This window comes from Hyla sarda, chromosome 9 (assembly GCF_029499605.1).
Source record: "Hyla sarda isolate aHylSar1 chromosome 9, aHylSar1.hap1, whole genome shotgun sequence".
NCBI lineage: Eukaryota > Metazoa > Chordata > Amphibia > Anura > Hylidae > Hyla > Hyla sarda.
The window spans coordinates 56,593,203-56,610,836 of NC_079197.1; the positions used below are offsets into that span (position 1 = coordinate 56,593,203).

General features: G+C 37.9%; 1 protein-coding gene across 2 annotated transcripts in view; it reads left to right on the top strand.

Annotated features, from left to right (window-relative positions):
- PLP1 (proteolipid protein 1) overlaps nt 1-17,376 on the top strand; it is a 78,569-nt gene extending 61,193 nt beyond the window's left edge. Inside the window, exons 3-7 of one of the 2 annotated variants that reach the window (XM_056541507.1) lie at nt 4,637-4,901; nt 5,429-5,597; nt 6,781-6,854; nt 9,351-9,416; nt 16,661-17,376. In XM_056541507.1, the coding sequence (XP_056397482.1) occupies nt 4,637-4,901; nt 5,429-5,597; nt 6,781-6,854; nt 9,351-9,416; nt 16,661-16,813 (727 nt within the window). In that variant the 3' untranslated portion in view covers nt 16,814-17,376. Of the gene's footprint in view, nt 1-4,636; nt 4,902-5,428; nt 5,598-6,780; nt 6,855-9,350; nt 9,417-11,156; nt 14,647-16,660 lie in introns of those variants that run through there. The other variant, XM_056541508.1, reaches the window with a different exon arrangement.
- The last annotated feature ends 258 nt before the right edge of the window (nt 17,377-17,634 follow it).

The following is a 17,634-nucleotide window of genomic DNA, read 5'->3' on the forward strand; positions in this document are numbered from 1 at the left end:
GTGAAAAAAAGGACATTTCATTTTTTTCAACTGACTTTATAAAAATCCCTGCCAAAATACGGCATTAAAATACTCTTTCTACCTTCTACCCCCAGGTGAATGCCTTATGGGGTCTAGTTTTTAAAATGGGGACATTGGGGGGGGGGGGGGGGGGGGTTCCTATGTTTTACCACCTCTTAGATGCTGCAAATCTTGCTTAGCACATAAAAAAGGATGTTCTTTTCAAAATGTCAAGTAAAATGGTTAGGCTTCAAATACATCTAAAGTGTGAATAATAATTTTGAAAAAAAGGTTACAAAATAAAGTAGACATGTGACATTATAATTTTTTGCATTGTAAATAAAAAATGTAAAATGATATTGATTCACTTTTACTATTTACATGTAGTACAACTTGTGACAAAAAAAAAAAATGTCAGAATTATTTTCATAGGCAAAACATTACCAGAGTTATCTATATATATAAAACTCAACGAGTGTGTGTATGTATGAATGTATGTGTGTATGTTCCAGCATCACGTCCAAACGGCTAAAGATATTAACATGAAACTTTGCACACATGTTACTGATATGTCAACAACAATCATAGGATAGGTGATTTAACCCTTACTCACCCCCATTTGCCAGGGGCGGGGTTTATGTTTAAAGTTCCATAAAAGTCAATGGGAAATATATGTTACTGCATAACTTCCAAACGGCTGGAGATATTTAGATAATACTTGGTCACATGTTACTTATATGTCCACTTAAAATATAGGAAAGTTAATTTAACCCTTAACTACCCCCATTTGTAAGGGTCGGGGTTTTTGTTTAAAGTCCTATGCAAATCAATGGGAAATGTATGTTCCCACACAACTTCCGTACGGCTGGAGATATTTCACTACCTGGTGCACAAATTATGGGTCGGGATAGGAGGTCCGGGATAGGAGGGTCGGGATAGGAGGTCGGGATAGGAGGACGGGATAGGAGGACGGGATAGGAGGACGGGATAGGAGGTCGGGATAGGAGGTCGGGATAGGAGGACGGGATAGGAGGACGGGATAGATGGACTGGATAAGAGGACGGAGAAGGAGGACGGGAAAGAAGGATGGGAAAGGAGGTCGAGATATGAGGACGGGATAGGAGGACGGGATAGGAGGACGGGATAGGAGGACGGGATAGGAGGATGGGATAGGAGGATGGGATAGGAAGACGGGATAGGAGGTCGGGATATGACAACAATATATGAGGATGGGATATGAAGTCAAAAGCTTCCTCCTTTGTTTATTTTCCTCCCCAACAAGGATTAGGAAGGAAAAACCGGGCAACACCGGGTACTCAGCTAGTACTCTAATAAAGACATACATCCCAGATTTGAAAAAAACAGGCCTGGTCTTTGAGGGGCATACAGGTTTAAATTAGCTTGGTCCTTAAGGGGGTTAACTCTATAACAGCAATTTGCAGTGCATACACAGGAAAAAGGTCATTTTTTTTTCTTCTTTTAAATATCATTCCTGGCTTTGGCTCACAAATCTAACCATAATTGTACCATTAACTGCATGTGTAATTTCAGACTTATTGGTACATTTGATGCTCAGAAAGTCACTGTGGCTATGGTTCAGGGTACGATCCTACATATCGCTCTGATGCATATTCTCCGATTTGCATACACACATGGCTTCCTTGTCGGAGCCCTGTGTTCAGCGAGGTTTGAGATGGAGCCACGCATCTCATATAATGTGGATGCTTTGGTGTTTGATGTGTGTGCATTTGTTTTAGTTATTGTAGTTAATATATGAATAATCTGCATTCTTTACTCCTTTGTCTACTTTGATGTTTTTTTTATATAAAATGCAAAAACTCAGTAACAAGTAACTTTAGTTAACATATAACCACCAGTGTATGCTATGAGATGGCTGTAAAATCAGGCAGGAAAAATACTTACCGAACACTTGCAGGTGGCAGGAAAAACCAGAGTGAAGTTGCATAGGTTAGAAAGGACTTTGAACTTCAGGTCTATTAGATATGGCAACAGCAGAACTCTATGCATGGCTCTCAGAGGGAGGTTGAATAGGAGGGTAGTAAGGTGGTTCATAGGATGTCTTTCAAACATGGGAGACAGACTTCACAATTCTTAAGGCTGAGGTAGCAGGCGATAGTAATGGGAGATAGTGACAGGCTATAGTAATGGGAGAAATAGTGCATGCACTATTTCTCCCGTTACTATCACCTGTCACAAAATAACGGCTTACTGTCACATTAATAACAGGCGATAACGGGTTAAAACAGCTATTGGAAAAATCCCATAGATTATAATGGGATTTTCTAATGGCCGTTTAACGGACAATTTGCAGGGTTTTTATAACGAGCGTTTATAACAGAGGTATTTTTATAGTGTGAAAGCAGCCTAACATCCCGTCCACACAGGAGAGTGCCCATAATAAAAGAGTTTAAAATGTGTGCAACAGTCCTGAAATGAAACAAATAACAGCGTGAATAATGCTCGTGATTTAGCATTAGGAGGGTCATATATCAATCGGTTTAGACTGTTTTCTTTGTCTAAATTTGTCACAGGAAAAGTCACAGGCTGCCCCCAGTGAATTTCTGCTAAATTTCATTTAGACCATTTAAATTCCCTGACCATTAAAGGGGTATTCCAGGCAAAACCTTTTTTATATATCAACTGGCTCCGGAAAGTTAAACAGATTTGTAAATTACTTCTATTAACCCCTTAAGGACTCAGGGTTTTTCAGTTTTTGCACTTTCGTTTTTTCCTCCTTACCTTTTAAAAATCATAACCCTTTAAATTTTCCACCTAAAAATCCATATTATGGCTTATTTTTTGCGTCACCATTTCAACTTTGCAGTGACATTAGTCATTTTACCCAAAAATGCACGGCGAAACGGAAAAAAAATCATTGTGCGACAAAATCGAAGAAAAAACGCCATTTTGTAAATTTTGGGGGCTTCCGTTTCTACGCAGTGCATATTTCGGTAAAAATTACACCTTATTATTCTGTAGGTCCATACGGTTAAAATGATATCCTACTTATATAGGTTGGATATTGTTGTACTTCTGGAAAAAATCATAACTACATGCAGGAAAATTTATACGTTTAAAAATGTCATCTTCTGACCCCTATAACTTTTTTATTTTTCCATGTACAGGGCGGTATGAGGACTCATTTTTTGCGCCGTGATCTGAAGTTTTTATCAGTATGATTTTTGTTTTGATCTGACTTTTTGATCACTTTTTATTCATTTTTTAATGGTATAAAAAGTGACCAAAAATGCAATTTTTTTGCGTGTACGCCATTGACGCATTGGTTTAATTAATGATATATTTTTATAGTTCGGACATTTACGCACGCAGGGCTACCACATATGTTTATTATTTTTTTTACACTGTTTAATTTTTTTTATGGGAAAAGGGGGGTGATTCAAACTTTTATTAGGGAAGGGGTTAAATTACCTTTATTAACACTTTTTTTTTACTTTTTTTTTTTGCAGTGTTATAGGTCCCACAGGGACCTATAACATTGCACACACTGAACTTTTACACAGATCACAGGCGTGTATTAACAGTGGATCTCAGGCATGGAGCAGTCATTCGCCGATCGGACACCGAGGAGGCAGGTAAGGGCCCTCCCGGTGTCCTGCAAGCTGTTCGGGATGCCGCAATTTCACCGCGGTGGTCCAGAACAGCCCGACTGAGCAGCCGGGTCACTTTCACTTTCACTTTAGAAGCGGCGGTCAGCTTTGACCACCACTTCTAAAGGGTTAATACCGCACATCGCCGCGATCGATGATGTGTGGTATTAGCTGCGGGTCCCGGCCATTGATGAGCGCCGGTACCGACGCGATATGATGCGGGATCGCGGCGCGATCCCGCTTCATATGGCGGGAGCCGGCGCAAGACGTAAATATACGTCCTGCGTCGTTAAGGGGTTAAAAAATCTTAATCCTTCCAATAGTTATTTGCTTCTGAAGTTTTCTGCCTAACTGCTCAATAATGATGTCACGTCCCAGGAGCATGATGGGAGAATATCCCCATAGGAACTGCACAGCTCCCGGGACGTGAGTCATTAGAGAGCAGTTAAACAGAAAACAACAACTCAACTTCAGAAGCTAATAACTATTGGAAGGATTATGATTTTTTAATAGAAGTAATTTACAAATCTGTTTAACTTTCCGGAGCCAGTTGATATATAAAAAAAAAGTTTTGGCCTGGAATACCCCTTTAAGTGATCTTATTTAAAGCACTTTGTGGAGTGGTCACTAATTTATCATGTGCCACTTTTAGTGAAATGGCCCAAAAAAAGTTGCACAGGGCCAGATTTAGATGTTTTCACTGGGCACGTCAACCCTGCAAGGCACAACTAGCTAAAGAGCTCTATGCAACAATTGTATTAAAGTCTTGGCAACATTTGGTACAATTGTTGCACAGCCATAACATTTAACAAGACTAAGACTTTTGATAAATTTGGTGCAAGTCTTCAAAACTCACACCAGTCTTCTTAAATGTCCCTCTATGTATGCAAAATAGAAATTTACTGGATTGCTGCTCTAATTTCCCTATGTTGAACTTCATGACCAAAATCCATTTGAATTCTATGTTCTTCATATTTGTTTTAACTAATAGTTTTTTCTCTGCACAGGGTCAACGCCTTTCAATATGCAATTTATGGAATTGCCATCTTCTTTTTCTTGTTTGGAATTCTACTGTTGGCAGAGGGATTTTACACTACTACTGCAATCAAACACATCCTGGGAGAGTTTAAGCCACATGCTATAAAAGGGGGTCTTATCTCTACTGTCACGGGTGGACCACCCAAAAGTAGAGGTCCCCGATCAAGGCATCCAGTCCACACCTTAGAATTGCTTTGCCGTTGCTTAGGGAGGTGGCTGGGACACCCTGACAAGGTAATTATAATCTAATGTTAGAAAAGGTATACAATAAGTGTTGTTAAATCTTGATACACAATATCAAAAAGAGGGGGCTCTATGTGCTGTTATCTGGGTGAAAGGCAGGAAGCATGCAGTAAGGAAGTGTTGGATACGCTTTGAGCGCTACATCGAAGAGGGCATAAGGTATTAGATTTTCAAGTGTGTAGCATGGATTTGCAGAAGCAGCCGGTACCCAGCTATGGATCCAAGGAGGGACACAGAAAAGCAGCCAACATTGGAAGACTAACTGAGGAACAAAGGGGAATAACAAAGCATATTTACAGGCACTGACAGGGATCACCAAATTCAAACAGTTGTCACAAGCATAAAATAATAAAAGTTTTATTGGAAACAGACAGGACAATGCATTTCGAGGAAGAACTATAGTCTTCATCAGGTCCTTGATCTTGTTACATCAATGTTACTACATCAGCAATGTTATTCATGCTTTACCATTGTGTATTGTGTAGTAACATAGACCTGTGTTGGTATTTTCCATGTAGTTTGTTGGTGTTACATACGCTGTCACCATCTTGTGGATCTTAATCTTCGCCTGCTCCGCCGTTCCCGTCTACATTTATTTCAACACTTGGGTCACCTGCCAGTCTATTGCAGTTCCAGCAAAGACCTCAGCTGGCATCAGTAATCTGTGCGCTGATGCACGCATGTATGGTAAGTGTGAGAGGCTAAAAAGCTGTAAGCCTTGATTTTCACATAGCAGTCATGGTTACATGAACAACTAAGCATATACATACACATGTGTGATATCTAAAAGGGGTTGACCATTGGAATTATTTAATTTGCTACTTTCCTCAGTCTGCCTACAAAAATAACACTTGAACTCGCCTCCTATTGCTCCCTCATAGCTCTGGATTCAGGGCGCCCCATTTCCGGTCTTATAGTCTGCTTTACCAGAGCTGTAGACGTGATGTCACAACGTCGCTCCTCAAATCACTGGTATCCTACCTCGGTCAGTGATTGGTGAACAGTGCTGTCAGCTGCCCCTGCTGTAGAAGCTATGCTTTGGGTGACAAAATCTGACACCATAATGGGCATTTGTGTGCTTGCTGTAAGGCCTGTGCTCTTTTAGATATGCCTCTAGTTGTACCCAAAATGCTCTAGGGATGTTTTGGGTTGGAAAAACTATTAATGAAAAGGCAGCATAGTCCAGGCCTTACAGTTACAACTATCTATAAAAGTGGGCTTTGAGTAGATTCTTATCTAAGAAAATATTTTACACAACTTAATATTTAACGGGCTCTCCACAATAAGATGACTTCAGTACTTAGTACCTGCCAGACACTGGCTTTCTTTTTGCTAAATGGATATTTCCTGTTGGAATTCCCTCCCTCCAACTACAAGTCCCAGGATTTCTTGTTTATAAGTGTGAGGTCACTTCTTCCTTCCACACATCAGCCACTCCACCCTTTGCAGCACACCGGAGCTACAATTCCCTGCAGAGCTGTGGAGAATGATCCCCCTCCCAACCACCAAGTGGACGCTCCAACCATTGAGGCAGACAGGCTCCTTTCAACACCTGATGAGTAATGTAATGTCTCAGGCGGCACTGCAACCTGGGAAAACCCAAGTCAAATACTCATTTTGTATGCTGCTAAAAATAAACAAAACATTGGGGCAAAGATCACATAAGAATTGCTAGACCACCATTAAACATAGTTACAGACACTATATTATGAATTACATTAATTTTACAGCCTCTGTGGCACAAATTTAAAAAAAAAATCCTGAAACACCCCTTTACAAACAAAATAATGGTTTGTGAAGCTATAAATCACACATTTGCTTTCTCAACACTAGTCATTTTTATATAACTTTTTTCTTTCCTTCCTCTCAGGAGTCTTACCATGGAACTCCTTCCCTGGAAAAGTGTGTGGAACCAGTTTACTTGCAATCTGCAAAACTAGTGAGGTTAGTTTCTTGAAGCATCATATTGTTTATATGTACATTGGTTCAAATTCTACAGTTTCATTATGTAAAAGCATGTAAATGCAATGGAAAAAATGATACTACTGTATTCATGAATCCTTTTTTCTTTACAAAGCTCTTCGAACAACCATCAGTAGGCCGTCTATTCTTTTGTGTACTCCTTTGTTTGGATGTTTTCATAACACCTACAAACTTTAAGAAGGAATAGACCCTACAGATAATTAAACTCTTAACCCGAATTAGTTTTCCCAGGATTGTTGTGGATTCTAGCAGTTAGACCTCATGATTCATTAGTATAGGTTTTATCTAAAGTTCATCTGCAAAGAGCATACAAAATCCAAATAAGAGGACTGTTCTTTGTAGTTCAACAGGTTTATTGGTCAACAGGTTGTAATAAGTGGTAAAACTATAAGAATACAAACAATATGTATAAGTTCATGTATAAGTATACAGTGGGGATGAAAAGTTTGGGCACCCCAGGTAAAAAGTTGTATTAATGTGCATAAAGAAGCCAAGGAAAGATGGAAAAATCTCCAAAAGGCATTAAATTACAGATTAGACATTCTTATAATATGTCAACAAAAGTTAGATTTTATTTCCATCATTTACACTTTCAAAATAACCGAAAAGAAAAAAATGGCGTCTGCAAAAGTTTGGGCACTCTGCAGATTTAATATCTTGTACTGCCCCCATTGGCAAGTATCATAGCTTGTAAATGCTTTTTGTAGCCAGCCAAGACTCTTTCAATTCTTGTTTGAGGTATCTTTGCCAAGTCTTCCAGTTCTTTGAGATTTCTGGGCTGTCTGTCACGCACTGCTCTTTAAGGTCTATCCATAGATTTTCAATTATGTTGAGGTCAGGAGATTGTGAAGGCCATTGCAAAACCTTCAGTTTATGCCTCTTGATGTAATCCCCCGTGGATTCTCTTTAACTTCAGCTTTTTCACACATGGCATCAAGTAAGCATCCAAAATTTGCTGAAATTTTATTGAATCAATTTTCCTTTTACTCATGAGATGTTACCTGTGCCACTGGCTGCAATACAACCCCAAAGCATGATTGATCCACCCCCATGCTTAACAGTTGGAAAGAGGTTCTTTTCATTAAATTCTGTCCCCCTTCTTTTCCAAATGTACCTTTGCTCATTCCGACCAAAAAGTTAAATTTTAACCTCATCGGTCCACAGAACTTGTTTCCAAAATGCATCAGGCTTGTCTATATGTTCATTTGCAAAGTTCAAATGCTGATTTTTGTGGTGAGGACGTAGAAGAGGTTTTCTTCTGATACATTCCGAACAGAGGATATTGACATCTGAAAACGTTTTGCTATCTTCTTATAGCCTTCTCCAGCTCTGTGAGTATCAACTATTTTCAGTTTCAGATTTCTAGACAACTGCTTACAAGAACCCATGCTGCTGATTGTTGGGGCAAGGTCAGATGAGTCTGGGCATTTAAAACCTTTGAGATTGACATCTCCTGGTCTTCCCAGATGATGATTGAGAACAATCCATGGCACTGGCAGGTCTCAGCTTTGCAAAGGGGGCAGTGCATGCTATAAATTCTGCAGGGTGCCCAAACTTTTGCAGACGCAATTTTTTTGTTTTCTGTTATTTTGAAAGTGTAAATGATGGAGATAAAATCTAGCTTTTGTTGACATATTATAAGAATGTCTAATCTGTAAATTGATGACGTTGGGAGATTTTTCCATCTTTCCTTGGCTTCTTTATGCACATTAATACAAATTTTTACCTGGGGTGCCCAAACTTTTCATCCCCACTGTAACAACTATCATACATTACATAACAGTGAAGCACATGGCAAAATGGCTGCTTATACATAGGATTGTATGGCTAGTTAACAGTCTATTATCTACACAGTTAACTCCTTGAGTAGTAATACAAATATCTAAACAGCTCTAGCTTCCATAATGCCCTAGTAACAGAGGTTAGTGACTCAACAGATATGCTGTTACACAGATGGTGGAATTTTAGAAAGGAGAGATGTAGAGCAGCTCTGGTCTTGTGTCCAGGAGACTAGGAGTTTTAGAAGGGAGAGATATAAAGCAGCTCTGGTCTTGTGTCCAGGAGACTAAGGACTGCCTCTTCTTCCCCGAATGCCTTGCAACAACCCACAATGCATAGCATCGCCCAGAAGGCAGAATTCTTATAACAAGAAATACAAGGTGTAATACAACTTAACACCCCTAGATGGTGCTATATCCACACTAATGAACTCTCAGATATGGTGACAGGCAGAAAGCAAATTGTAAATGCTTCTCAAACTTGCTGGGCAGAAAACATTGTGTATGCCATTACTACATTCCAGGGTATGTAAATTATTGCAAAGTTTGACTATAAAGAACTCTTTCCTTTATCGATGTTTGAATCAAGTTTCTTCCCTTGTTAAAGAATGTCCCAAGTCTCACACATTTCACTGAATTTCAACAAATTGTCTTAAATTACCTTGATCTTGTTTTACAGTTTCAGATGACATTCCACCTTTTCATTGCCGCCTTTGTAGGTGCAGGTGCAACTCTTGTAGCTCTGGTAAGTTAAAGTGCTAATACAAATCACAAAACAAATAGTTATAAAAGTAAGATACATTCCTTTTGCTTTAAACTTAAAGACTTAAAAGAATTTCAACAATAGAACTTTATTTTTCTAGTTACTCTATAGTTTGCCCACAAAACTCAAACCAATTATTTCTGTTTTAGGGCCACAAGGAAAGACAGGACATTTTGTCTAAGATAACTTTAAATGTGTACTCTGCCCCTAGACATCTTATCCCCTATCCAAAGGATAGGGGATAAGATGTCAGATTGCGGGGGGGTCCCTCCGCTGGGGACCCCAGGGATCTCGGCTGTAGCACCCCGCTGTCATTACTGCACAGAGCAAACTTACAGGGGCCGGAGCATCGTGACATCACAGCTCCACCCCTCGTGACATCACGGCCCGCCCCTCGTGACATCATAGCCCGCCACCTCAATACAAGTCTATGGGAGGGGGCGTGGTGGCCATCAAGCCCCCTCCCATAGATTTGCATTAAGGGGGAGGGCCATGACATCACAAGGGGCAGAGCTGTGATATCCCGATGCTCCGTCCCCTGTATCGCCCGTCATTACGTACAAAGCGAGTTTGCTCTGTGCAGAAATGAAAGTGGGGTGCTGCAGCCAAGATCCCGGGCATCCCCAGCAACGGGACCCCCACGATCAGACATCCTTTGGTCAGGGGATAACATGCCTTGGGGCAGAGTACCCCTTTAAGCATGTTGCACTATAGCTCTGTCATACAGCTCCATGTTGCCATTTAATCTCAAGAACCTCTACAAAATCTGAAATGTTTAAATGTTTCCAGCAAAACAGGGTTAATTATATAGAAAGTAGGGTCCCATATAACAAGAGAAGTAGGGTATGTCTCTTTTGCCTCCCAGCTAACCATTTTAAGACGGTTTTCTTAAGCAATATTTTCAAAATACATAATCTTCTAGTGTAGAAAAGGTTTGATTGTACATTTCCTAGTAGTTTATGACAGTGAAGGGTTTATGTCTATGACAGTGAAGTATTAATTCTATATACTTTGGTATTCTTTGACAGGAAAGGATTCACTGGTGAATTTAAATGGGCACTGTCAGATACAAAAACTTTTGACGTGTTGGAAAGCATGCAAAACCAATTTGTTTTGCAATTGCTTTCATTAGAAAATTTTCAGTATTTAATTCTGAAAAAGCCAGTAAAACAACTGCCCCCCCTGCCTGCATGGACACATACTAGTCCTGCGGTGTCCATGCATCATCACCTATGTCATGGACACACTTCCTTGATTGACAGCTATGAGTGCAGGAAAAATCCTCCCACTGTCAGCTTGTGTCCCGCTACTGTCAGTGAGGACAAGCTGGGAGTTGTAGTTTTGCTAATACTAGAGGAGATGTAAGCAGAAAGCAAACTGAGGGAGGGGGCGGAGACCTGCACAGTGAGGCCACGCCCCCTCACTTTGAGAGGAATTCAGACTAGTGAGCTAAATTAAACGTGTAATAAAAAAATAAATAAAGGTGCTAGACACAAAAAAATTAGATGTATATCGCCAGGATTAGGTACTGAGTGATATATTTAAAAAAAAAAATTATTGGATCTGACGGGTACACTTTAAGTTACTTTTGGAGGGGGCAACTGCCCACTTTGAAATCCCTAAAACTTGTATCATAGCTCTTAAGTATTTTAAGACAAATTATAAAAACAATTATCCATGTTTATACAATGCATATTCTTTCTTCTGTATGTTCCTTTACAGCTCACATATATGATAGGTGCATCTTTCAACTATGCTGTGCTTCGAGTTACTGGCCGAAGCGATCGAAAGTTTTAGACTCCAAGCTGGGGACTGAGTAAAAAATGTCTTCACCATTTTATGTTCATAACATATATTTTTTTTTTATCTTTTTCATTTTAATGTTGGAGTTTTAATAACATATCTGGTAGCTTCTATAGCTGGTCTGCCATTTGTATTCAATCTTACTGCAGATACCTTCCAGTAAAAATGGCCATACAGTATAAGGACTGGTGTCATGAGTTGATTGCCAACACAAATTATTTCTGTCATATTCTGCTATATTTATAAATTAAACACATATACTCACATCTTAGAGGTCAAACTTTAAATCGACAGTTATATCTGATCTGTATGTTCTCATTCGATGTAGGACAATATCAAACTTTTGAAGTAAATACATATAGAAATTTACAGTCAATGTGGTATAAAAAAAAAAGTCTGTTTACTTGTTTAAATTGTACTTTGTTCCTTAACTCAGGAAATGGTGCTACTGTATATTATTATCCTAAGTATAACTATTATAAATATAAAGTAACAGACTACATACTGTAGGTGGAAATTGAAAATACACAAATCACATGCACGACATTTGCAACCATTTGTCTTGGCTATAATTCTCTTTCGTTTACAAATAGCCTATACAGTATTTACAAGCTCAATAACACTGTTAGGATATTTCACACCAACTGACAGCCACGCTTTATTAATAAAAGGGGTGTTTCCATCTCAAAATTTGTTGTTAAAAACAATTCCCTTTTTGTAAAAAAAATAATAATAATACCGTAATTAATGGAGATTTTCACTATAGTGTAAATAGGTGTCTTTGTTTTTATCTTTTGTAACCAATGGTTATAGGCACTGTTTTGGTCCTGTAGCAGCGACCATGCTGCCTGAGATATCCTTTAATAATTTCCTTATAACCCTGGTCGGGTTCATGAAAGCATGCATTTCTGAATCACGTACAATGAATAGGATGGCTCCCTTGCGTGCACAGTAGTATTTTCTTTGAAAATTAACAGGCCTTGCAGTTATCCTAATGAGCAATTGAATACTTTTGATAGAAACTGATTTGGGAAGGAAAAAAGGAAAGGAAAGATGGAAATGTGCCTTTTGATATTTAATTCCCAAAATACTTTCTACTATATGCCATGCTTGTTGACATAACATCAGAAAGCAAACAAATCAGCCTGAAACTTATGCAATATCCTACTTCTTCAGACCTATATACATGTTTATAACATATGCTTGGTCTAACGGTTTATGATTTCGTCAAGTTACGACTCTTCCCACAAATAATAATTTATTCCTCTAAATGTTATAGAAACATCAATCAGATTTCATTAGATTTAGCCATGCACTTGGCTGTATATGGCCAAATCTGACAGTGATTAATTTGTTTGCCAGTCAGCCTGATTCACCAGATCTCAATGTGTGGCCAGCATTACTTTGTTCAAGATAAAACTGTTCTTGTCACTCAATGCCTAATTTTCACATAAAAGGATCCTGGATTTTTGGGTTGCATTTAATGAAAATCTAATTTAAAAAAAGCCCAATAATATATAGAAATATATATGTAAATTTTTCATAACCGGATATTAGATGGAGCAGAGACAATTTTCTAAACACAGTACATTTACTCTTCATCAGCTTGCTAAAATGATACTACAACCAGCCTGCAACAATAGTGATATAGTTTGCTTTAAGCAGTGATAGCACATCGTAATGCAATGAAAAGTGTGCATACCTCAATAATACAGCTTAGAATAAATCAGTGAATATTATTAAATATAAGGCCATGTTCATGTCTGTGGTGGTCTAAATTTCATCTAAGTTGAAACATTGTGGAGAAAGAATATTATAGTCTGAAGTGTTATTTTTGCCATAAACAAACAAACGAAGACAAAGGATCCAACAGAAACTTAATGGATGTATTTCCATTGGGTCTGTTTTTCAGCATGGGATCGATCAAGATTAATTTCAATAAGAGTCTGTCAAAGCAAATTAGGTCATTAAAAGGAAATCTGTCGTCAGTTTCACTTACACTTACCTGTCGGTACTCTGATGACAACGATGCTTGCCTGATCCTGTTCCATGCTCCAGTTATCCAACTATTCTCTTCGGTATGTTCCATATCGGGGCCAACTTGGAGTTTGGGCAAAGCTTCATGACGTCACCAATCCTGCTTCTCTTCTGAATCCCGCTGCTAGCAAACAGCAGCGGTGACATCACTAAGCTGCGCCCATGCTCCAAGTTGGCCTCGGAATGGAACATAACAAAGAGGATAGTGGGAGAACCAGAGCACGAAATGGGATCAGGTAAGTATCGTTGTCATCAGTGTCACCTGCAGTACCTGTCTGTACAGATTTCCTTTAAAGGGTTTTTTGGGGTAAAAATATTGATAGCTTATCCAGTGCTGACACAAGGCACCACTGCTGTTCAGCTGTTTAGCACTGCTGTGTAGCTGGGAGTAAACAATGTACGGGAGTCAGAAGCCTTGGCTCTTTAAATTGTGGTGACTTAACTCCTGTAATTCTTTTACTTCTGCAACTGCAGCTGTGCAGTTGAGTGTTGGGGATGCAGGGTTTAAGCTATATGTTCAAAATACAAATATAAATACAAGAACTATACATTAGTTTGTGTTAGCAAATGTTCTCCACTGATTTTGAATATACACAGGAACTGGTGAGAATTTTACATATATAATTTCTAATGCATAAAAAGAACAAAATTGTCCCTTATTTTGACAGCTAGTTTGTCAATATAATTAAGTTTCAATTATAATCCCAGAGTTTACATAAGATAAGTGAGACATTGGGCAGATGCATACATAGTACATTTAGTGCAGTCTAGATATAGAGTCTAGTTTGAGGTTCTAAAGATAAGGGGCCAGGAATCTGGGTACAGATGAGCCCTGAATCTCTTCACATCTATCCTGTTCCACTAATGTTTTCCTCATTTATAGAAGACTAAGGGTCCTTTAGTTACAGAAGACAATTATAGAATCTATAAACTGTATTTGCACTATATATGGATTTTCTTTAGTTCAGACTAAGTAAAAGACCATAACAACTGACAGCAAAGTAAATATATAAAGAATATAGCAGTGCAAGCCTATTTGTTCATCTTCAAACTCTGCTTCATGTGAATAGTTTCACCAAATTGGCAGCAAAGAACCTTGTCAGCTGCTTATGAGTAGCAGACAAGTAAATAACAAAAATGTCTTTGCAATCCAAAATACTGCCTTTCTTGAACCTGTGCGTTTCTTATAATAGGATACATAACACACAACTTCCTGTCCCTCCTCTAATCAAGTGGTTTTGATCCAGCAGACAAAAGGTGTCATTTTTGTTTTACAGTATAATTTCTGTCTTCTTTTGGTATTGCTGTGAATCACTAATTATGGAATGTAAGAGCTTAATTAAGCAATTAAATATTTCTTTATTAAATTTCAGACGTGTCTGTCTGGGTGACTTTTTTGGCGTGTCAACAGTACAGGTTTTACATGATCTATAGGTGTAAAGTTGAATGAGATGAAATCATCAGAAGTGGACATTACAAATAACCTATGCACATATAGGCAATGATACAAGCATTCAATGTACTTCTCCATAAGACATGTTTTAACATAAACGGAGCACAGATGCTGTTTCTTACAAGTTCTTTTTGTGGATGAAATAAAAGATAAAATGATATTTTAGGATTAACATTAAACAGATCTCATAACATATACAATAAAAAAAACAGTAGTTCAACTGTAAACTCATCTGAACGGTTAATGTAATATATTATATATATATATATATATATATATATATATATATATATATATATGCCTCCAATTTTTTCTTTTTTTTATAACCAAGTTTATTCAGAACCCCAGCCAGATCACAGACAAGTCATTATACTGTACACATATATAACACAAATAAGAATTCCAATATAACAGAAAAAAATTATTCTATGGTCTCATGCATATTACAGCTGTGTTCAATCTCTACGTTTTAAGAAGCCATAATAGACCACATATAGACTTTCTAAGGGAGTATTCACTCACAGTATCATGTGCATATTTGATGAAGCAGATTTGAAGCTGTGTTCAGTCATTTAGTTTACATTGAAGTCTGCAGCATAAAATCTGAAGCAATACAAGATATTGTACATGAAAATAGAACATTAAAGGGAAGGTGTCAGCTGTATTGGCTGCTACCAGCAGCAGACACTGTTGAATAGCTGGTAGGGTATAAAAGCAAATTGTACTCCTAGAGCTGATGGTAGTTGCCAAACTTTAAAAAAAAAAAAAAAATAATAATAATAATAATTTTGTTAGACAGTGTAACTAGGGCCCTGTACATCAATCATGGGAGGGTTGGGAGGGCAACTGAGGAGGCATGGCATTTGAGCATCTGGGCCCCACCTCTTTGAAACTTGGTAGGCAATATTATAAGTTTGGCAACCATCAGCTCCAGATACAGTTTGCTTTAATACCCTAACAGCTACCCAACAGGGTCTGCAGCTCTATATTTCCTTTAAGGCTCTACTGTACTTCTGTAGTCTTCATTTTTTATACAGAGACATGCTCCATCAAATGCCATTATTCAAAGCTATTCATGTCTAGAAGCATGTCTTCAAAAGAGGATTATATCTGGGACATACAAAGTACCATATGGTGATACATTGATTAGATACAGCTCTACTGTATGAAACTACAGTGCTCTGCCATGCATATGGAGCCATATCGTTTTTTTTTTTTTTTTTCTTTTTTTTTTAGAAGAATGCACATGGTTGTGTTAAGATGCCTTGTACAAATCTCTAATATGGTGCTCCTAGACTGGTATGGACCCTAACTGATTTTATCTTGATGCTCCATGAGTTTTTTTTAACTTCTCATGGATTCATTTGGAAGCTGTGAGAAAAAAAAATGGTGACATCCAACACAGGTCATGTTACAGAGGTACTCAAACCATTGCTTCTACAAGATAATACAAGTACCTGTCTGAATTTTAAGAATAAATATTAACTTTAATCACCTAATAATTTCATCCACTAAACACATCTTAATTCATCTTCAAAAGGTAAAAAAAAAAGTAGGCCACCAGACTAAGTACGTGAATGCATTTTTGCTCTCTCTAGGACTAAGCCTTTCACATAAGTAGCTTTGAGTGGTGTTACTTAAAAAAAAAATGTATTGTTAAGTATGGCTAAAAAGCTTTATGGCAATCAAGAAGAAGGAATACATAGAGTTTACAATAGGCATAGGTCTATTGTGAAGAAATTCATATTCATAACATACAGCTTATTTAATATAAATATTTTGAAAGAGAATTTCTCTAAAAAGGTAGTAATGGGAAGTTACAAAAATGTTTTTTTTTATTTGGGACCTTCTTGGGTATGTTATTAAAACAAGGGGAATTTTTAATAGGAGATTTTGAACCCAAAGGCAGACACTAGTCTCCCTTTTCTTTCAGATACACGCTCTCATGTGTTTGTCAGCCAACAGGGTATATCACCAGCAAGCCCTAGAGACTGGGAAAGGCCAGCAGACTCCACAGGCTGAGGGCTCAGAACTCACTGAGATTCTTCCGGAGCTCCCACAAAGAAGCGCCGAAAACCTGGTGTAAAACGCCTGTTTAGTTTGGGGTGTCCCAGGTTGGAAGCATGCATTGTATTCACAGTTTACTGAATAGGGATGTTTTGTTATGTAGCAATTTTCTTGAGGGTTTACGACAATGCTGTTTATTTATAATGATTTTTCTGAATTATAAATGATCATCTATGATTTATTTCTAAAATAATGCTTTCCTGATTAGTCTTAGTTACCACTGTGAATAAACTATGAAAATACTACATCGAAACTTGATCACATTATTATTGTACACCATTGTCTGAATGATTATACTCAAGGTTTGCGATTTTTTAAACTCTATATTTATTTATATATATACATACATTTAGACAAACGATTTAAAAAAGTTACCCAACTGTAGAAGTAAGGTTTTGCCTGCGCTAGAATTCCCCTATAAGAATACAATGAAGATTAAAAATGACTTCTTATACTCTTATCCTTATGTTCTGGAAGACTGATGTCATAGCTTTACAAAGCAGCTCTAAATAAAAGATTTTACCCTGACTGACGTACAGTTGTATGACAAACAAAAATAAAAATATACTGTCATACTCTTTGTATTGTTGTTGCATCAATTATTGTATCTACTAACTGTAATAAGTGAGGCAGGCATGAACACTAAAATAAAAAAAATAAAAAATAAAAACTTAAAATTGTACAGCTCCTTTTACCTATCCAGCTACAGTGCATTGGTGGCAAGGTGATTGTAGTGCTTTCACTGCTGTTATTGAGCTCCTAGGAGTCCCTTCCATGTTGCACAGCTATTTTTTTTTTTAACTCCATTTAAGGGGTTGAGACCAAAACTGGGATGTTTTC